This window comes from Panthera onca, chromosome C1 (assembly GCF_046562875.1).
Source record: "Panthera onca isolate mPanOnc1 chromosome C1, mPanOnc1 haplotype 2, whole genome shotgun sequence".
Lineage (NCBI taxonomy): Eukaryota > Metazoa > Chordata > Mammalia > Carnivora > Felidae > Panthera > Panthera onca.
The window spans coordinates 185430414-185453813 of record NC_138346.1 but is presented as its reverse complement, the minus strand read 5'-3'; the positions used below and the strand labels follow the sequence as shown (position 1 = coordinate 185453813).

At 39.2% G+C, this 23400-nt stretch overlaps 1 protein-coding gene across 6 annotated transcripts in view; it reads right to left on the bottom strand.

Annotated features, from left to right (window-relative positions):
- The window catches only part of IPP (intracisternal A particle-promoted polypeptide), a 43165-nt gene extending 23747 nt beyond the window's left edge, over positions 1 to 19418 (bottom strand). For 2 of the 6 annotated variants that reach the window (XM_078451978.2, XM_078451982.2), the window contains exons 1-5: positions 18799 to 19303; positions 15545 to 15886; positions 10524 to 10955; positions 4151 to 4306; positions 2334 to 2501 (exon numbers count right to left, since the gene is read on the bottom strand). In XM_078451978.2, the coding sequence (XP_078308104.1) occupies positions 2334 to 2501; positions 4151 to 4306; positions 10524 to 10955; positions 15545 to 15836 (1048 nt within the window). In that variant the 5' untranslated portion in view covers positions 15837 to 15886; positions 18799 to 19303. The other 4 variants (XM_078451979.2, XM_078451981.2, XM_078451980.2 and 1 more) reach the window with 4 other exon arrangements.
- Positions 19419 to 23400: the final 3982 nt, after the last annotated feature.

Sequence of the window (23400 nt, the reverse complement as noted above, 5' to 3'; positions counted from 1 at the left end):
TTCTAGTCAAAGATTACATGTAATAACGGTCTTTATGCTGACAGAAAGTTACTGCTTAAAACTTTTTTTCTTTGTCGGGATTTTTGGATCCACCATGGCATTTATTGATTTAATGAACTGTTTTTAAGGGACAGTTGTGTTCCCTCCAAAAGACAAGTAAAAAATCAAATATTCTCTACATCTCTCTCATTTTATTTATTTTTATTTTTTAAACCTTTTTAAAAGTTTACTTATTTATTTTGAGAGAGAGAGCGTGCGCGTACATGAGCGGGGGGGAAGGAGCAGAGAGAGAGAGAGAGAGAGAGAGAGAGAGAATCCTAAGCAGGCTCTGCACCATCAGCACAGAGTCAGATGTGGGGATTGAACTCACAAACTGTGAAATCATGACCTGAAGTTGGACACTTAACCAACTGAGCCACCCAGACACCCTGTATCTCTCTCATTTTAACCTGACAGTATCATAGTTAAAAATAACAAAATTTTCAGTATACAACTTTTTGTGTTTTAGACTAATCTGTAGAAATAAAGCATAAAGACTAGCTCTAAGGATTGGAGATGACGTACCTAGGCTTGTTGCTATAAAGACAAATTAGCCAGAAGTAAATATTGATCTAAAAGTGTTAGCATTTATTTCTCTTTAGATTCCTCCTCTGATGGGAAACAACATTTGCCTTTTTAAAAAAAATGTTTATATATTTATTTGGAGAGTGAGAGCAGAGGAGAGGCAGAGAAAGAGGGAGAGAGAGAATCACAAGCAGGCTCTGTGCTGTCAGTGCAGAGCCTGAAGCAGGACTCGATCTCACAAACTGTGAGATTACCAGAGCTGAAATCAAGAGTTGGACACTTAACTGACTGAGCCATCCAGGCACCCCGAAACCTGTTTTATTTAATTTTATTAATCATTTTATAATTCATAATAATAGTTTTAGAAAACACAGTGATTTCAATCAAGACATATATCCCAATGTCCAGATGACTTAGTTTTTATAAATCCCACTTCCAGGTAATTTGGTTAATTAAAAATTATTTGTATTGGGGCGCCTGGGTGGCACAGTCGGTTAAGCGTCCGACTTCAGCCAGGTCACGATCTTGCGGTCCGTGAGTTCGAGCCCCGCGTCAGGCTCTGGGCTGATGGCTCGGAGCCTGGAGCCTGTTTCCGATTCTGTGTCTCCCTCTCTCTCTGCCCCTCCCCCATTCATGCTCTGTCTCTCTCTGTCCCAAAAATAAATTAAAAACGTTGAAAAAAAAAAAATTAAAAAAAAAAAAAAAATTATTTGTATTCACTATAGAGAACAAACTGATGGTTACCAAATGGGAGGTGGGTGGGGGGATGGGTTAAATGGATGATGGGTATTGAGGAGGGCATTTGTTGTGATGGGCACTAAGTGTGGTATGTAAGGATTAAATCAATAAATCCTATACCAGAAACTAATATTACACTGTATGTTAACTAACTGGTATTTCACTAAAAACTTGAGGGACACCTGGGTGGTTCAGTCAGTTAAGCATCCAACTCTTGGTGTCAGCTCAGGTCATGATCTCACGGTTCGTGGGTTCAAGCCCCACTTCGGGTTCTCTGCTGAAAGCGTATATCCTGCTTGCAATTCCCTCTCTCTCTCTCTCTCTCTCTCTCTCTCTCTGTCCTCTACTATCCCCACCCTCTCTCTCTCAAAAATAAATAAATGTTTTATAAATAAATGAATGAATAAATAAATAGAAATTTAAAAAGACCAATCTAAAAAAAAAAGATTTGTAATGCAGCTTCCAATATATGAAATTAAATTTCAAAATTAAAACAATTTTTATCACACTGATCTAAATTTTGGTGCCACATTTTATTTTATTTATTTAAAAAAAATTTTTTTTTAACATTTATTTATTTTTGAGACAGAGAGAGACAGAGCATGAACAGGGGAAGGGCAGAGAGAGAGGGAGACACAGAATCTGAAACAGGCTCCAGGCTCTGAGCTGTCAGCACAGAGCCCGACCCAGGGCTCGAACTCACAGACCGTGAGATCATGACCTGAGCCGAAGTCGGCCACTTAACTGACTGAGCCACCTAGGCGCCCCTGTTGCCACATTTTATAAACAACTTTTCATTAAAACCAAACTAAATATTCTGCCTCGTGATAAATCACAGTATCCCTCTGGGCTGAAACATTCAATATCTTGTGTTTCCTTTTTCTTTCTTCCATTCATTTATTCATTAAATATTTATGGAACACAATCATATCTGTGTATACCCCATAGTACCTAACAATATACATAAGGCATATATACAGCCAACTTATGGCTAGAGACTAATAACAGAAAGAAGACATTTTCATTATTACCTCCAATAGCGTAAACCATCCCTCCCAGAACTGCTACTCCCAGCCCACATCGAGCCTGATGAAGTGAAGACACAGTGGTCCAGTACTGGCTAAAGGTGTCAAAACGTTCTACACAGCTGAGGGCTCTGCTATCACTCCAACGACCCCCCTGCAACCGAGTATATCCACCTGAACGAGGGAAAGGAGATACACAGCAAATCCTTTATTTAAATATGCAAATGACAGACATTAAGTAATTAACTATTTGATAGCAAGGAATAAGTGCTTTAAAATTTTTTTTTTTTCAACGTTTTTTATTTATTTTTGGGACAGAGAGAGACAGAGCATGAACGGGGGAAGGGCAGAGAGAGAGGGAGACACAGAATCGGAAACAGGCTCCAGGCTCCGAGCCATCAGCCCAGAGCCTGACGCGGGGCTCGAACTCACGGACCGCGAGATCGTGACCTGGCTGAAGTCGGACGCTTAACCGACTGCACCACCCAGGCGCCCAGGAATAAGTGCTTTAAAGCCTGCCATATATACATATATTATTCTTATATGCACCAAGTCCTGAAAGATTATGGCTTAAATGCAATGAAGTCAACTACGGTGTTCTACCACCTGGTTTTGGTTCTAATAGAATGTCAGATAAAACATAAAAGGAGCTGGTTATCTGTCTAGTTAGGAATTTTCATCATGACTTCTATTAACATTTTTTTCAATTAAAAATAGTGAGTTGAGTGGTGCCTGGGTGGCTCAGTCAAACAACTGACTCTTGATTTTGGTTCAGGTCACAATCCCACAGTTCATGAGTCTGAGCCCCACATCAGGCTCTGCACACTGACAGTGTGGAACCTGCTTGGGATTCTCTCTCTCCCTCTTTCTCTGCCCTGCTTTCTCTCTCTCTCTCAAAATAAATACACTTAAAAAAAAGTGAGTTGAGGGGCGCCTGGGTGGCTCAGTCGGTTGAGCGTCCGACTTTGGCTTAGGTCATGATCTCACAGTCTGTGGGTTTGAGCCCCGCATCGGGCTCTGAGCTGAGGCTCAGAGCCTGTGCTCAGAGCCTGGAGCCTGCTTCGGATTCTGTGTCTACCTCTCTCTCTGACATTCCCCCATTCATGCTCTGTCTCTCTCTGTCTCAAAAATAAATAAACATTAAAAAAATTAAAAAAAAAAAGTGAGTTGAAACCCTTGTTTAACTACACATCCCATCAGTAAAAAATCTTTAGCATGCATTCAAAAATTATATATTTATATATTATAGCATATATGATATTATACATCTAATTACATACAAATTATAAATCATATTACAAAGTGAATATAAAATATTATGTATATAAATCTGGACAATCTGTCTCTATATGTCACATATTAATAAGGTTTAATGCTTTTTAAAATAAAAAAGAGGTTTTAATATGTTCATCTGATACTGTGAATTATCCTGTATACTCACACTTTAGAGACCACTGGTTCCTATAATCCCTAATCATCTAAAATACCATGAAGAGTCAAAAATTTTGAAATTTTCCTTATTTTTCACTAGAATTCACATTTTTAACTTTTAAAGTAGTATTTCTTAAGTCAGTTATTTGACAATAATTGAGCAATCCAAGAACCCAACAATTGAGATCACAGAATAATAGATGTCAAATGAGCAGCTATTTATTCTTAGGTGTATCCACTATACTACACAATTTCTTAATCTGTAGTCTATATGTGAAATTAAATATGCCTATTTGATACACCTGCATATTCTGATGTGTAAAATAACAAAATATTGAAAGATTTTAATCCTAAAAAGAGATTATTTGTATCACTTTTTTAAAGGTTCTCACCTACTGCATACAGGTACTTTCTTGCTTTCTTCCGAGGTCGAACCTTAGATGTCTGCAGAAAATTACAAAATTTGTTCTCTTTGGAAGATTTGCACACCTCACAGTACTCTTTCAAAAGTGTTTGCAACGCAACACGAAGATTGAAATCGGACACTCCTAAAGCAAGTTTAACAAGATAATGTTTCAATCAACTTTTAAATAATATTCAAAAAACGTGTTCTTATAAAGATAAAATACAAATACCAAAAAATAAAAACTCATCATCAAGCAATGGTGCTTGTTTCCTACAATACAAATTTTATTTTTCTCATTATTACTAAAGAATATACTTTCCCTAAATCAGATTGTTTTTAACAATATGCTTCATTATATCTAATTTGAAAACACATGCATTAGGATTTCCAAAGATGGCAAAGTGAAACAGGATCACAATTATCCAACAAAATGGAAAAATAAAATAGCCCAATACCTACATTTACAACTTAAAAACAAAAAGATATAAAATTATGTTATATACTTTTAAAAATGATAGTCAAAGCAAGAAACAAAAGATTCTAGTGGAACGAGGTCCATCTCCTCAAAAAGACTTTGAGCATGATTGGGTAGATTGTTCCTGCACAAGGATCCTTAGCTGAGGTGAAGTGGGGATAAAAGTCAACCGGTGTCCCACTTGGCAAGCTCTAAGATCTTGCCCTGTGAAAGGGCACTATTTTCTAATTTGCACAAAGGCACCAAATATGCCAGCAAGGGACTATCTCCAAGCCTTGAAGCCTAGAAGCAATATTGAGGAAACAAGGTCAACTAAGGAAATCTTGAGAATTCTCACTAATGCCTAATAATTTGGAAAGGTAGAATGAGCAGGTATAAAGCAGAACTGAGAAGTCAAAGAAAAAAACATTAAAAGAAATCCTTTGGGGGGCACCTGGGTGGATCAGTTGGTTAAGCCTCTGACTTTGGCTCAGGTCATGATCTTTTGGGCACTGGGCTCTGTGCTGACAGCTGAGAGCCTGGAGCCTGCTTTGGATTCTGTGTTTCCTTCTCTCTATGCCCCTCCCCCATTCGTGCTCTGTCTGTCTCTCTCAAAAATAAATAATAAAACATTAAAAAAAAAAAAAGAAAAGAAAAGAAATCCTTTGGGCGCCTGGGTGGCTTGGTCTGTTGACCATCCAACTTGGGCTCAGGTCATGATCTCATAGTTCATAAGTTCAAGCCCCTCATTGGGCTCTCTGCTGTCAGCACAGAGCCCTCTTTGGATGCTATGCCCCCCTCTCTCTCTGCATATCCGTGGCTCACATTCTCTCTCTCTCAAAAATTAATAATAAAACGTTAAAAAAAAAAAAAAAAAAAGAAATCCTTTATAGGGCCATCAGTAAATGTAGAATCACCAGAGCTTGCCATCTAACAGAGCACAGTACCAGCTAAAGTCCACACTAGTAAGACACATCCTTACCTGGGTTAAGTAAGCCCTGACACAAGATCAATAATTGGATTTGAGAGAGAGCTCAGAGCCCAGGTCCTTAATCAAATATCTAAGCCTTAGCAGATCTCTGTTCTTCTACCACCATCATACCTTTGGTTAGAAAGAAGTGGCCAAAATACAACACAGTTCTCAACAGAAAGAAGTGGCCAAAATACAACACAGTCCTCAAATTTTAGATGTAAGAAACAAACTAGTTACATTAGTAGGCAAAAAAGGTGTCAAGGAGAATTAACTCTTACATTATCAGAGCTAAACTGGTTTAAACAAAGTTTCTCATGTTATGCATAGATCTCATGTTGAGCAATAGATCAAGAAATAACAATTCAACTATTAAAATATATCCCAGGAGGGCGCCTGGGTGGCTCAGTCTGTTAAGCATCCAACTTCGGCTCAAGTCATGATCTCGTGGTTTGTGAGTTGGAGTCCTGCATCAGGCTCTGTGCTGACAGCTCACAGCCTGGAGCCTGCCTTGGATTCTGTGTCTCCCTCTCTCTCTGCCCCTACCCTGCTCATACTCTGTCTCTCTCTCTCTTACTCTCTCTCAAAAAGAAACATTATATTAAAAAATAAAATAAAAATTAAAAACTAAATAAATAAAATATATCCCAGGAAAGAGAAAAGAAGGAGATTGAAGAATTCAGTCTGGAAGAAAACATTAGCCAAAAACAGAAACAGACTTGCCATAAATGCTTCATAGGATAGAATTACTTAAGAATATAGATCCCATTGGGGTGCCTAATTGGGGTGGCTAAGCATCTGGTTGGTTAAGCATCTGACTCTTCACTTTGGCTCAGGTTATAAACCCACAGTTCGTGGGATCAAGCCCTGCCTCAGGCTCTGCACTGACAGTGCGGAGCCTGCTTGGGATTCTCTCTCTCACCCTCTCTCTGCCCCTCCCCCACATGCATACTGTCTCTCTGTCTCTCTCTCTCTCTCTCAAAATACATAAGTAAACATTAAAAAAAATATAGAGACCCTATTTAAAAAAAAAAAAAGCTTGGGGTACCTGGGTGGCTCAGTTGGTTGAGAGTCCAGCCCTTTTTTTTTTTAATGTATTTATTTATTTATTTATTAACGTTTATTTATTTTTGAGACAGAGAGAGACAGAGCATGAATGGGGGGAGGGTCAGAGAGAGAGGGAGACACAGAATCAGAAGCAGGCTCCAGGCTCTGAGCTGTCAGCACAGAGCCCGACGCGGGGCTCGAACTCACGGACCGCGAGATTACGACCTGAGCCGAAGTTGGGCGCTTAACCGACTGAGCCACCCGGGCGCCCCTGTTTTTATTTATTTTTGAGAGAAAGCACGACAGAGTGCGAGCAGGGGAGGGACAGACAGAGAGGGACACACAGAATCCAAGTCAGGCCCCAGGCTCTGGGCTGTCAGCAAAGAGCCCGACACGGGGCTCAAACTCACAAACCATGAGATCATGACCTGAGCAGAAGTCAGACACTTAACTGACTGAGCCACACAGGTGCCCCAAAAGAACTTCATTCTTTTCTTTCCTTTTTTTTTTTTTTTTTAAAGTAGAGAGCTAGAGAGAGAGAGAAAGAGAGAGAGAATCCCAACCAGGCTCTGCACTCTCAGCGTTGAGCCCGATGCAGGGCTTGAACCCATGAACTGGGGGATCATGACCTGAGCTGAAACCAAGATTGGATGCTTAAGTGACTGAGCCACCCAAGCGCCCCCCTCTCTTTTTTAAATATTTGAGAGAGAGAGAGCAGGGGAAAGCTTTTGCCCTATTCCTAAATTCTCATGATTCCACAGAAATGTGTCTGGATAATTTCTCTTTTCTTTTTTAGCATTTAAATACAGTCAGTCTTCATTATTTGTGGACTCCTTATTTGGGAATACATGTACTCACTAAAATGCATTTATAACCCAAATTAAAACTCACAGAGCTTTTCTAGTCATTCACAGATATGCCACAGAGTGGCAAAAAGTATGAATCACCTGACATGCATGTTTCCAGGTGAGAACTGAACAAGGTGATGCTTTGCCTCTTATTTCAGCTCTCATACTATAAACAAATGTCCTTTTCACGGTCTCTTTAGTGCCATGCTTTTCACATTTTTGTGCTTTGTTGACTTCATTGTTAAAAATGACCCCACGCCTACTTTTGAAGTGCTGTCTAGTGTTCCTAATTGCAGGAAGCCTGTGATATACCTTATGGAATTAATACATGTATTGGATAGGTTTCATTCAGGCATGAGTTATAGTGCTGTTGGCCATGAGTTCAACATTAATGAATCAAGTATATAAATTAAATAAGGTGCTTCTGATAGACACACACATAAAACAAGGTTATGTATTGATCATCTGGCAAAAATATTGCGACCAGAGTAAGAACTTACCCAGTATTTCCCCTAGGAACAATGTTTCAGTATCTGCCAATTCAAAGTTTGTGGCAACTTTACAGAGCATAATGACTGTGAATAATGAGAACTGATTGAGTAATATATGTGTATTAATAAAAGATAACATTCAGAAAAACCTACAAAATTCTGTTAACACTGTTAAGAGTAGAAAAAAACTAAAAATCCACATTAAGTATAATTTTTTTCTTTTTTTTAAGTTTACTTATTTATTTTGAGAGAGCACAAATGGGGAGGGGGAGAGAGAGGGAGAGGGAGAGAGAATCCCAAGCAGGTTCCTCTGCACTGTCAGTGGGGAGTCTGATGCAGGGCTCAAACTCATGAGCCTTGAGATTATGACCTGAGCTGAAATCAGGTCACAGGCCTAACCGACTGAGCCAGCCGGGCACCCCCATATTAAATATAATTTTTTCACAGAATTATACCTTTAATGCTAGCGGTGTATTTAATTCATAAGAAGCTCATTTGTGGGGTGCCTGGGTGGCTCAGTCAGTTGAGCATCCAACTTGCACTCAGGTCATGATCTTGCAGTTCATAAGTTCAAGCCCTGCATCAGGCTCTGTGCTGACAGCTCAGACAGAGCCTGGAGCCTGCTTCAGATTCTGTGTCTCCCTCTCTCTGCCCCTTCCCTGCTCAGGCTCTGTCTCTCCCTGTCTCTCAAAAATGAATAAATGTTAAAAAAATTAAAAAAAAAAAAAAAAAAAAAAGAAGCTCATTTGTAACTCAGTCATATCCTAAAGTTTCAATGCACAACAAGGGTAAGAGCTTAAAATCTTAAAACCAGGTCTAAGGTAGGTGTTTTTTTTTTTTTTTTGAATTAACTTTTTTTTTTTTTTTTAATTTACATCCAAATTAGTTAGCATATAGTGCAACAATGATTTCAGGAGTAGATTCCTTAATGTCCTTTACTCATTTAGCCCATTCCCCCCCTCCCACAACCCCTCCAGTAACCCTCAGTTTGTTCTCCATATTTATGAATCTCTTCTGTTTTGTCCCCCTCCCTGCTTTTATATTATTTTTGTTTCCCTTCCCTATGTTCATCTGTTTTGTCTCTTAAAGTCCTCATAGGAGTGAAGTCATATGATTTTTGTCTTTCTCTAATTTCACTTAGGATAATACCCTCCAGTTCCATCCACGTAGTTGCAAATGACAAGATTTCATTCTTTTTGATTGCCAAGTAATACTCCATTGTATAAACATACCACCTTTTTATCCATTCATCCATCAGTGGACATTTGGGCTCTTTCCATACTTTGGCTATTGTTCATAGTGCTGCTATAAACATGGAGGTGCATGTGTCCCTTCGAAACAGCACATCTGTATCCCTTGGATAAATGCCTAGTAGTGCAATTGCTGGGTCATAGGGTAGTTCTATTTTTAGTTTTTTGAGGAACCTCCATACTGTTTTCCAGAGTGGCTGCACCAGCTTGTATTCCGAAGGTCTAAGGTAGTTTTTAAAAATAAATTTAGGATGCCTGGGTGGCTCAGGTCACGGTTTTTGAGTTTGAGTCCTACATTAGGCTCTCCACTCTCAGTGCCAAGTCCACTTTGGATCCTCTGTCTCCTTCTCTGCCTCTCCCCCACTTGTACTCTTTCAAAAATAAACAAACATTAATAAATAAATAAATAAATAAATAAATAAATTTAAATATGGGGTGCCTGGCTGGTTCAGTCAGTGGGCAGGTAACTTTTAATACTAAGGTTGTGGGCTCAAGCTCCACATTGGGTGTAGAGAGTACTTAAAAATAAAATCTTAATTAATGAATAATTTAAATACATACTATCATTCTTCTAATACAACAATTTAAACTATTTTATACTATGATGAAAAGTATTTTCAAAGTTTCATACCTAAAGATAATTCAAAGGCTACTTAGAAGCTATGATACTGTATCAATATAAAATTCATTTTTATTATTTTTTTAAATGTTTATTTATTTACTTAGAGAGAGAGAGAGAGCATAAGCAGGGGAGGGGTAGAGAATGGGAGACAGAATCCCAGGCGGGTTCCACAGGGAGCCCAACTCAGGGCTCAATCCCACAACCATGAGATCATGACCTGAACCAAAATCAAGAGTCGGACAATTAATTGACTGAGCCACCCATGAGTGAATATAAAATTAATTTTATAAAGAGAAGACTTACAGGATTTATTGAGTTTGGGTTTTGTTTTTAGCATATGCATTCTCCTCAAATGACAGGTTTTGCTGAATTTATCTTACACTGAAATATAATCAGTATTACCAAAAACAGCAGTGGTATTTTAGCTCTGTCACTGATTTTATTTATACCTCTAATCTCCCTTAGTATTTAATCTCAAGAAAGGTATGTAAAGGTTTGATTAAAATAATGGCTACAAATACTGAATACCACTATCCACAAAACACAAAAGTTGTATCTTGCATATAGTAATCATTCAATAAATGTCTGCTGTTGGACTGAAAAATGAAAACATTATCACATTTCAACAGAAAAAGCCACTGGATATTGACTCATTTGACAAGCAACAAAAAAATTACCTTCAATATACTTTAAAAGCCTCTGAGGAGGTAATAAAGGGAATCGAATTGGTTCTAGCACTTCCACCACATATTTTCTTCTTTTTCCCAGATCCTTCAGAATCCATTGCATTGCAGCTAAGAAGACCTGATATTCATCCTCAATACTAAGCTCTTCGCTTCGCAAAATTTTGATCAGTTGATCTTTTGTAAGTGCCAGGAACTCTTCCCCACTGTGAACCTCCAAGAAATGGACATGAATGTAGTTTTCTGTGAATTCCAAAAGATCATGGCAGGCAATTTGCTCAGAGAACTGAAAGATCCCAATGCAGTTCAGTGGATCAATTTGTCCTTTCAGAAATTCACAGCAAAGATTAACAACTTCAGTCAACTGTAGCATGTCTGCTGCAACAATCAACTCCTGGACATTATTCACGCCTATGTTCACTATACCTAGGGAAGTAGGGAGACAAATTAACCAAAAAAATAAAACAAACATTTGACTTATGGTCAAAAAGCATTATTTATTTAATATAATTTAATATATTAACTGATAGCTTAGTGTTTGCAGAGTTGATAGATGCTAAGTAAAAAGCAACAGGGTGCCTGGGTGGCTCAGTTGGGTAAGCATCTGACTTCAGCTCAGGTCATGGTCTCATAGCAGCTCAGAGCCTGGAGCCTGCTTCGGATTCTGTACCTCCCTCTCTCTCTGCCCCTTCCCTGCTCGCACTCTTTCTCACTCTCTCTCTCTCTCTCTCTCAAAAATAAATAAACCTTAAAAATAAAATTTTTAAAGTAATTTAAAAAAAAAAGCAACAAAGGATTTGTAGAAAGAGCAGAAAACTAAATGATGATAATTAACATTTATGGAACACTTACAATGGATAGACACATTAATTGTTTTAGACATTCATTTAACTGTCACCACAACCCCATATAATAGATATTATTTTTTTCTTTTTCTATCAAAACAGAATCAAAAGCTTTAAATAATTTGTCACCAAGTCACATGATCAAGTGATTGAGGGTAAGGATTGCTATCAAAGTCCATGCTTTTAACATAAGGCTGTTTAACATAATGCATCTAACATTTACTAAGGCACTGGGGTGAGTAACGCAGGGTCTCCATCTTCAATTATGATAAAGTGCCACACAAACATTAATTTTTAATACTAGGTATAATCAGGAGTCTATAACATATGAGAAGTTTTAAATACTTAACATTTAGTAACTATGTATACCACTCTCTTTCTAGATGGCTTCACTTTCATATATTTACATATGTGACTTTGAGAGAATACCAAATAGTCAATTATATTTAGAAGGGGGAAAAAAAACACTGTAATTCTCCTACCCGATAAGAATAAACTCTCAATTCAATCTTATACTTGCCCTTCATCCCCTTTATGATATTCACTCCACTAAACTATTTATCTAAAGTTTGTATTCCCAATAAGATTTATAAAGTCTGTTGGGGGGAAGGTTTGTCCCTTCTGTATTCTCAATGCCTAGCACCCACAGGTGTTCAAAAAATTTGTCTTAAATAAATGAATGGCCAAAGAGATTATGGTAAGAGGAAGAATATGGCTTGTCGAATGCAAACGGGGATTTCTGAAAGTATAAGAAATGGAATCCACCATGGGAGCAAATGGTAGTGGCTGCAGAGAAAATGGAGGTAAGACTTAGTTGAACGAAATGAGAATTCACTACAAATTTGGACAAGGTAAGATTATGGGTTGTGATCTATGAAGACTGAATGACTGTTACTGGATAAAGCCAAGAGTTACTTGAGAGCAATACAAAGAATGCCCTATAACTTAATAAGGCTTTATAGCTTACAAAAAGCACTTTTACATTTATTAAAATTTATCTCACTTAACCTTCACATGAATTATGAAATGCTATCCCCACTTAACAGCTAAGGAAAATGAGGTTCTCACAAGCTGATTTCAAATTTGTAAGTACCTAACTGCACTATCTACAAAGCTCTGTGAAGGCAGAGGCTCTGCCTATCTGGTGTACTATCATATCCCAAGTGCTTAGCTCACAAAAAGTATTCATGTGGAGCGCCTGGCTGGTTCAGTCAGTAGAGCATACAACTCTTGATCTCGGGGGTTGTGAGCTCAAGCCCCACATTGGGCATAGAGCTTACCTTTAAAAAATTATTCATAAATATCTGTTGAAAGAATGAATGATTGACTAAAGAAATGGAAATGCCTTGTATCAAATAGCTAATTAGTGACAGAACTAGATCACAAACCCAGGTTATTTGATTTTAAGTGAAGTATATAAAAATCTAATGTGAGAAAAATCTGTTAAGATCTGTTAGAACTGGGAATGGTTAATAAAGAATGTATAGATAGGGGCGCCTGGGTGGCTCAGTCAGTTGAGCATCCGACTTCTGCTCAGATCATGATCTCACAGTTTGTGGGTTAAAGCCCCGCGTCAGGCTCTGTGCTGACAGCTCAGAGCTTCAGATATTCAGATACTGTGTCTCCCTGATCACACTCTGTCTCTCTCTCAAAAATAAATAAGGAGTAAAAAAAAAAAAAGAAGAATGTATAGATAAATCCAAAGGAGAGATCAATAGAATAACAGGTTTTGCTGTGCCCACATCCCCCCAAAAGGAAATGCTATTGCAGTGAAAGAACATGTTTTTTAAGAACAAATTATATCAAAGACTGCAAAGTTCCCTGTCCAATAAATACTCAATATCCATTTTCTTTTCATCCTTTACTAAGAGAACCTTGATTTTGCTGTGGGTGGTAATTGTGCTCTGCTGCAAATTACATTTCTTAGTCTCCCTTACAGATAGGGATGAGTTATTTACTATTTGGCCAATGGGATATATGCAGCAGTTACTGGGTAGGGCTAACAGCAAAAGTTAAAAAGAGCATAGACTTAGCTAGCAGGCCCTTCTGCCTTTTCCCCTTCCTCCTTCCACTGGCTGGAGTTCAGCGATACGAGATTAGAAGCTACAAGCCATAGATGGTAGAGCGAAATGTTGGGAAAATAATAGGATGCTAATGACATCATGAAACCACCCTGCCATCCTTGGAATGCCTACTATGAATTCACTTTTGTGGAAAAATAAATTTCTATCTTGTTAAGCCACTTTATATCTTCTACTAGTAGCCAAATGCTATTCTTAACTATTTTAACCTTAAATTTCAGTATTCTAGAATGTTGTTTCTCCCAAATATGCTCAGTACTATTTATTTCTCTGGGTTTTGCTACCTTTTTTTTTAATGTTTTATTTATTCTTGAGAGAGAGAGAGAGACAGAGCATGAGCAAGGGAGGGGCAGAGAGAGAGTGGGACACAGAATCCAAAGCAGGCTCCAGGCTCCGCGCTGTCAGTACAGAGCCCGATGCAGGGCTCGAACCCACAAGTGGTGAGATCATGACCTGAGCCAAAGTCAGATGTTCAACCGACTGAGCCACCCAGGCGCCCCTGGGTTTTACTACTTTTTATCTATTTGATGGAAGTGCTAATCACCAACAATATGATGATAGTACCGGGAACATTGTCTTTCAATAAGTATCTCTTGTTGCTACCCTTAAACAGAGGCAGAATAGACACTTTGTAGTATTGCTTCTGTTTTTATGTAGTTCACTAATTCCATCAGATTAATCTGTGTTAATTTACATTTTGGAAATAAAAGAAGCAGGGGCATTTATGAAACAGTTTTCAGCTCACACAAATCATTTAGAAAAGGTAAAAAAAATCCTTCAACGCTAATTTGTACATTAGCCAATAGACAAGGCTGCATTAAAGATAGTAATTTTTAGGGGCGCCTGGGTGGCTCAGTAGGTTGAGCGTCCGACTTCAGCTCAGGTCATGATCTCGCGGTCTGTGAGTTGGAGCCCCGCGTTGGGCTCTGTGCTGACAGCTGGGAGCCTGGAGCCTGCTTCACATTCTGTGTCTCCCTCTCTCTCTGCCTCTCCCTCACTCATGCTGTCTCTGTCTCAGAAATAAATAAACATTAAAAAACATTTTTTTTAAAAGATAGTTTTTATAATCTCCAATTTAAGAGTTATTTTCTGATATCTTCCAAAAAGCAATATGAAGAACACAAAGAAATGACCTTTTGTCATTTTCCAGGCTTAAATACCATGCGTTAAATAAACAATATTTTATCAGATCACATAATTATCTCCCATCAAGTAGTCCTTTAAGCATGATGACCAAACACAGTCTTTATTTTCAAACATGTTTTCTAATTATAAAAGTAATATATATTCACCACAGAAAAAAACCTTAAGGCATAAAAGTATAAAAATGAAAATGACATTTTCCCACAGACATACACTGTATTAACACTTCAGTGCATTTCTTTTTAATCTTTTTTCCCATGTATATTTATGTTACCTATCATATAAAACTTAAACTTCATAGTTTTTGTGTGCATTTTCTAACGTCATTAAAACTCTTCAAAAACATTTTAAAAATAAAAGTTTTAAATAAAATATATACATCCTGATTGTAAATCAGAAAAAAAACAGAAAAAGAGGGGAAAATAAGGATCATCCATATTCCATCATCCAGAGATAAATACTTATCAACACTCTGGTCTTTTTCCTGTGCGCAAATACAAATAATTTTTTCCTTTACAAAACTAGAGAAGTATTTATATCCAATTTTTTTTTCATTTTATATATTGTAAACACTCTTCCATAACATAACTGAAAAATCTTCCATAACATAACTGAAAAAAAAATATTCCATGATATATACATGTGCCATGATTTATTTAATCATATATCCTGAGGGACAATTAGATTGTATTCAATTATATATTATTGTAAATAATGCTACAATAAACATCCTGGTACATAAACATTTGCCTGCAGCACTAACTGATTACTTATGATTCCTAGAAAAGGAATACTGGGTCAAAAGATAGAAACCTTTCAAACACTGATGATAGCGTATTGTTAAATTACTTTCCATATAAATTGTATTAACTTATTTATATTCCCATTGCAATACCTGAGTGATTACACCACTCTTCACTCAAAGGTAAATGCTCACTTGACATACCTGTATATATGAAATCTAGAAGTATTTGAAAGATTCCAGCTTCAATTCCTAGAATCTGTACAACATCTTTTGAGGACTCTTTCATTCCTCCAGTAAACAAAGCTGCAAAGTAAGGGCTACTGGCAGCCAGCACCAGCCGATGAACTTTAAAAGTTTCCTTCCCAACTTGCAGCTGCACATCACAGAAATGCTCTCCATTCCTCATTTTATTGATCTGGGCCAAGATGAGTTGGGCATGTTTATCCGATGAAAAAGGACTATCACCAGCCTTGGGACAGTCCTCATTAGCCATGATGATGACAGATTAATTAAAAGAACTGTTGCCCATAATCTGGTCCTATCCTGAAAAACAAAATAGGAGACCAGACAACATATTTTTGTGCTTAACATGTCTTCTATTCATACACATATCAAACATTGACCATGTTCAAGAAGCTTATGATCTAGTTAGGGACATAAAACACACATGAAACAAATAAGGACTAAACTATGTGATACTTTCTTAATAGGGTTTCAAAGAAGGGAATACGTAATGGGGCCTAAAATAATTTGAGGACGCTTTACAGCAGAAATAGGACCTGAGAGGGGTGCCTCGGTGGCTCAGTCAGGTTAAGTGTCCGACTTTGACTCAGGTCATGATCTCGTGGTCTGTGGGTTCAAGACCTGCATTGGGCTCTGTGCTGACAGCTCAGAGCCTGGACCCTGCTTCGGATTCTGCGTCTCCCTCTCTCTTTGCCCCTCCTCCACTAACACTCTGTCTCTCAAAAATAAATAAACGTTAAAAAAAAAAAAAAAGAAAGAAAGAAATGGGACCTGAACGATAAAGATTAACATATGAAGACAGGAAATAAGCCCTTCTGGGTGAAGTAAAGAAAATAAGGCACAAAGGCATAAGTTTTTGTATACTGTAGTAAGGGAAGAACATACTCTAGCCAGAACAAATTTTCAAAAACCAATTGTGGGAGTGCCTCAGTTGGTTGAGCAACCGATTTCGCTGCTGTCATCACCGAGTCGTCTTTGGATCCTCCGTCTACCTCTCTCTGCCCCTCCCCTGCTCGTGCTCTAGCTCTCAAAAAATAAACATTAAAAAAAAAAAAAAAGTGATCAGGCCAACTGTTTACTTATAATCCTTCAATTTACACATTTCTCTGAGCACACAAAGCCCTTCAAATCTCACCTCTACCTGTCCAGTCCTATTTCCCATACTCCTATTTGAACTTAATACCCCAACAAAACCTAACAATTTGCAGTTCTCTAAAAGTGTCTCTTTCAAGGCATCCTTCCTCACCTTTTCCTTTTGGATCTTTGCTATAATTCAAGACTCTGTTCAAACATAATTTCCTGCAGAACCATCCCTGTTCCTCTCTCCTCTGGATTTGGTGCTCACCCTAAGCTTACCTATTTTACAGCCTATATCACACTTTACCTTGTCAGACACTACCACCCTACTCCCTATAGATACATATGTTCTCTGAAAGCTCCCTGAAAGACAGCCCCTTAAAGGAACAGACTATCTTTCATAGCAGTAGCGCCAGTATCTAACATATATGAGGTTTTCAACTGTTTATGAAATGAATACAATGAGAAATAACAATAGCTTAGGTTGTTTTTATTTGTTTAACTATGATAATTATTCCACACATTCTGCCAATTGTAATTCTCACAATAATTAAGAGTCTAGAAGAAAAGATACTTTTATTTGAGGGGTGCCTGAGTGGCTGAGTCGGTTGGGCATCCGACTTCTGCTCAGGTCATGATCTCACCGCTTATGAATTCAAGCCCTGCATCAGGCTCTGTGCTGACAGCTCAGAGCCTGGAGCCTGCTTCAGATTCTGTGTCTCCCTCCCTCTCCGCTCCTCCCCTGCTCACACACTCTCTCTCTCTCAAAAATAAATAAACATTAAAAAAAATAATAAAAAAAATAAGATACTGTTATTTGAAGTGAGAGATAAAGGGGCACCTGGGTGGCTTAGTTGGTTGGGCGTCTGACATTGGCTCAGGCCATGATCTCACAGCATGAGTTCGGGCCTGGCGTTGGGCTCTGTGCTGACAGCTCGAAGCATGGAGCCTGCTTCAGATTCTGTGTCTCTTTCTCTCTCTGCCTCTCTCCACCTCACATTCTCTCTCTCTCTCTCCCAAAAATAAATAAACATTAAAAAAATTTTTTTTGAAGTGAGAGAGAAGGAAACTGAAAAAGTTTCCCAAGGACACAGTGTTAGTATAACAATACTCTCAATATTTGAATCTAAGTCTTTTTACTCTAAATCCTGGCCTTTTCCCACCATATCACATGCACAGGAATTACTAGGCCAGGTTATAGAGAAAAAAGGCTTTGAAACTCAAGTGCAGAAATGTAGACATGAGCCTTTATAGGCTCAAGAGTAAACATGACAACAATCATGTTTCAGAACTGTTATACAAACCTTCCAAGGGATGAACTGAGAGGCAGCAAAGTCCTTGAAAACAGCTTTACAGCTTCAATAATGAGAATCAAGGGATAAATCCAACTTACTTTTTGAATAAAGAAGCCTACTGAGATTCAGTAATATAAGACATCTGGAGATAAAGCACAGGGGAAATCTAAGATGACTAAGGTTTTGTAATTTAGGCACCAAAGGGAATTAGTAATAAGACTGACAGAAAGGTGTGGGCTGATGTTAGAAAAAAAGTGGTTAAGTTTATAGCAATCAGTCAAATTTATCAAAGTAAAACTAACTAAGCTGATTATCATGATTATCTAGGAATTCAGAAATTTGATTAAGAGGTTCCAAGTCAGCTGCTAAAACTTCACATCAGCATTTACAGAATGTCAACATATTACATTTAGCTGGCATATAAAAGCAAACAGTGCATTTGTCTCTACATAGAAATTTGACCTGCAGATATTATTAAACATGACATGGCTGTTAGGCTTTTTTTTTTTTTTTTTTTTTGCTTTAGATTTCTTCCAGTCAGCAGATTTTGGACCCCAGTGGCTTAATTACAAGGTATCTTCCTCTGACCCCAACTTCAAGGCATCAAGCACTGCCACTGAGCTAAAATGCTGCCCCCTGCTACAAAAAAAGAGGGTTCACTGAATATCCATCCACTCTGGTAGCCGACAGCAGAAATTCTAATATTACCATGCTTCTTAGTAACTGCTGATACTACCCCACTGCCAGTGAAGAACTTCATTCCAAACGGCAGCACACGCGTACTTCCAAAAGGAAAGCACGTTAACTCCGGGAAACTGCATATGGATGTAAAGGACGTACCTCAAGAAACCAAACCATGAAAGGCAGATAATTAGATGGAGATGCTCGGAAGTAAAGAAGATCTGTCTGGTGGCCTTGACTTCATTGCTGAGAGCATCGGGAAGCTCCTTCAGCAAAGGGTGTCAGAAACAGCAAGCGTCAAAAAAACGAGGCTCTTTGTGTGTTTGAATTGGGGACCTGGAGAGTCACAGCTACCGCGACACTACAAGCAGATAAACACTGGGCACTACCTAAATGGCGGGTAAGGCAAGTGAGACTTGTCTGGGGCTAGCGGACAGGCTAGGGGCCTGAGGATTCCCCGGTGGGGGTGGGGAAAGGAGACGCAGGAGCGGAGCGGACCAGACCTAACGAAAGGTGAGGGCGGAAACATTTCGACTATCAGAGGCACGCCTGAGCTGCATGAGGAACCGGTTCTAGAGGCTCCCCTCCTTAGGGGTCCCAAGAGCTGTGAGAGCCGAAGAGGACATTCCCAACCCTGTCATGGTCGCACCCGGACGCAGGCCGTTCTTACCCGCCTCTTCCCCTTCCCGCCGGCGCCTGCTCAGGCTCTGCGCGCGCAGTCGCTACCGGCGCCAGCGCCGGCGCGGAGAGGGCGGGGGGAAACAGCAGGGCCAAAGAGGCAGAGGTGACTGGGAAGTGCGGTCAGCGCAGAGCTGGAGGCGAGGCCAGGCCCACTGGAGGGTGCCTCTCGCCGGGCCTGCGCGTGCGCAGTGTTTTTCCGCTCGCGAGTAGCGGCGGCTCCAGGGACAACGGGGCTCTGGCTTAGGGCGGGTGCTGGATTCCCCGCTGGCGAACTGCCCTGCTGCAAGCCCAAGCTCCTGCGTGTTGGCGCTGGCCCTTTCGACAGTGCCATTTCACCTACTCTCCATCCTTGTGGCGTCCCACACATACAGCAAACCTCAGTGTTAAGGAAGGACTGAGACAACCCTCCCTGCCCCCAACCCCCCCCCCCCCCACGCTGTGCTTCTCTTTTTTTAAATTGAGATGTAATTGATATATAACATATTAGTTTCAGGTGTACAACATGATACGGTGTTTCTATCTTCTCTTTATTCTTTACCATTCACTCAAATCATTTTCTAAGTTTGCCTCTTTGAGCCGGGCATTGTAGATGGATGCCTACTTTGAGGGGAGAACTCAAAACATCTAGTTCTTTTCACGGTTGAACCTCACAATATGTTACATTCGTGAAAGTCGATCTTCTCTTTTTTTTTTTTTCTTTTTAGGATTTATTTATTTTTGAGAGCGCGCAAGCAGGGAAAGGGCAGAGAGAGGTAGACAGAAGGTCTGAAGCGGGCTCTGTGCTGACAGCAGCAAGTACAATGTGGGGTTTGAACTCACGAAATCATGTCCTGAGCGGAAACCAAGAGTCGTCGCTCAACCCACTGAGCCACCCAGGTGACTCTGAAAGTCATTCTTAAAAGCCCCACAAAACTTGTTCAGATCATGCCAATGTACTCAAGGCCCCAGGTAAGTTTGTGGCTGAGGTCAACTGTTTGCTGAGAGTCCTCCTGCTAACTTTTTTTCTGTTTTTACTGAGAAAAACTGAGAAAGAAAGGGAAAGGAGACATGAGCGTGAGCTTCATTTATTCATTGATTCAACCAAAACTTTTTTTAATTCAATCAATACTTAATGAGTGCCAACAATTGGCCACTTTAGGTTGTGCTGATATAGCAGTGAACAAAAAAATGACCTGTTCTTGTGGGATTACATTCTGATTGAGGAGACAGAAAATCAACAAGTGAATAAATATATGATATATCAGGAGATGATAAGTGTTACGAAGAGGATAAAGAAGGATAAGAGGATAGAGTGACATACTGGGGAAGGGGTACTATTCTAGACAATGTGGTCAGGGAAAACTTTCCTAAGAAGGTAACATTTGAGTAGGGGCATGAATGGAGAGAGGGAACCATGTAAAAGAGAATTCTAGACAGAAAAATAGGGGTGCCTGGGTGGCTCAGTCAGTTAAGCACCCAACTCTTGGTTTTGGCTCAGGTCATGAGCCCCACAGTTGTGTGAGTTCGAGCCCCACATTGGGCTCTGTGCTGATAGCTTGGAAACTGTTTGGGATTCTCTCTCTCCCTTGCTCTCTGCCCCTCCCCCACTTGTGCTGTCTCTGTCTCTCTCAAAATAAATACATAAACCTTAAAAAAAAAAAGGTAAATGCAGGGCACCTGGCTGGCTCAGTCAGTAGAGCATATGACTCTTAATCTCAGGGTTATGTGTTTAAGCCCCACTTTGGGGGTAGAGTTTACCTAATAAGAATAAATAAATAAAAAGAAAAGTACATGAAACCTTCCTATGGTGAGAGTATGCTTAGGATATTTAAGAAACAGCAAAGAATTGGGGCACCTGGGTAGTTCAGTCAGTTAAGTGACTGACTCTTGTTTCTGCTCAGGTCATGATCTCGAGGTTTGTGGGTTCAAGCCCCTCATTGGGCTCTGCACTGACAGTGCAGAGCCTGATTGAGATTTTCTCTCTCTCCCTCTCTCTCTGCCTCTCTCTCTCAAAATACATCTTAAAAAAAAAAAAAGAAAGAAAGAAACAGCAAGGAAGCCATTGTTACTGGAGAAATATTAGCAAGGGAGAAGTCTTAGGGTATGAAGGCAGACAGGTAGCTAAGAGCAGTATCACTTAGTGTCTTATATACAGGAAGAGCTTTGCCTTTTTTTCTGGGTGAAATAGCTATGCTGTTGAATGTGTTTTTGTTGTTATTTGTTTTGTTTTCCAAATGACAAATGTCTCTCACACATGTATGCATATAAAAATCTAGTCAACTGAGTATTTACCCAAAGAATTCAAAACCACTAATTTATTCACTTTTTTTTTTTTCTTTCATTTTTTGAGGTAGGCTCCACACCCAGTGCAGAGCCCAATGCAGGGCTTGGACTCATGATCCTGAAATCAAGACCTGACCTAAGATCAAGGGTCAGACACTTACCCAACTGAGCCACCCAGGCATCCCTTGAAAACACTAATTTGAAAAGATATATGCACTCCTATGTTTACTGCAACATTATTTACAATAGCCAAATTATGGAAGCAACCCAAGTTGCTTATAATTAATAAATTATATAATATATAATTCTGCTTATTAATTAAAATTGAAATATATAATGGAATATTATTCAGCTGTAAAAAAGAATGAAGTCTTGCCATTTGCAACAGCATGAATGGATCTAGAGGGTATAATGCTAAGTGAAATAAGTCAGACAAAGATAAATGCCATATGAGTATACTCACATATGGAATTTAAGAAACAAAGCAAACAAAGAAAAAAAAAGATGAGCCAGAAAACAGACTCTTAACTATAGAGCACAGAGGGTTACCAGAGGGGAGGTGGGTGGGGGAAAGAATTAAATAGGTGATGATTAAGGAGCGCATATGTTGTGGTGAGCACAGAGTGTTATATGCAAGTGTTGAATCACTATATTGTATGCTTGAAACTAAGATAATACTGTATGTTAGCTAACTGGAATGTAAAAACACCCAGTCAAATTGAGTTCAGTCTTTTGAATCCTTAAAGAACTAGGTGTGTTCCCGAGATCAGATTGTTGAGCAAACAATTGTTGAGCAAACTTTAGGGCCAGTTTGTCTGTCTAGTTTAGGCACTCTTCTCTCATGCCCTGATCTCTCACCCTTTCCTCGTATGTTGGTTGTAAACATACATGATACAAGTAAAATATGTATGTAAGCTTACATAAACAAGTCCTTATGTCATTTGTGTCTCCAGCTAACCCTGAGACCAGGACATCTGGATTTGGAGAGCAACTGAGCAAGCAAATTGTAAGATTGGGTGGATGTGGTCATTGTGTGATGTGGAATTTCAGCAGTTCTAAATGGTTGAAGTAGAGTGGAGAAGAACAGTCATGATTCACCTGCTGTTGATAAATGTTTAAAACTAACATTTTTTAAAGTTGAGTTTATTGAGGTATAATTTACATAGAGTAAAATTTATCCTTTTTGTGTATACACTTCTGAGTTCTTTTTTTTAAGTTTATTTTAAGAGAGACAGAGTGAGTTGGGGGGGGGCAAAGAAAGAGGGGGACAGAGGATCTGAAGCTGGTTCTTCAAGGACAGTAGAGAGCCCAATGCGGGGCTCAAAACTGCAAACTGCAAGATCATGACCTGAGCTGAAGTCAGACATTCAACCATCTGAGCCACCCAGGCACCCCAGCAGTTCTGAGTTTTGACAAATGCATTGTGTTAGTCCAGGTTATCCATAAAGCAGATGCCAATGTAAGATTAAACATGCAAGGATTTGGGGGGAGGGGCAACACATAGTAGAAATGAGGAGAGAGCCAAGAAAGGCTAGGAGAACTATCTGATCACAATGCAAGCCTGATCCAGAGTGCGCAAAAGAAGGAGAAAGGTTCCATTCCTTGAATTCTAGGAAGTCTAAAGAAAGATCAACAAGCAAGGATTTTGGGAATCTTTGAGCTAAAACTGACTTTCAGAGAAACTTTTGCAATGGACCCGCCTTAATATTCCCAGTAATTGTCTGGGAATAGACCATTGAAATGTAGCATTGGTTCAAATAGGATGATGAATTTCTGGACCCAGCAGGTAATGCCCTTGATCAGTTATGCTTCCTGAAG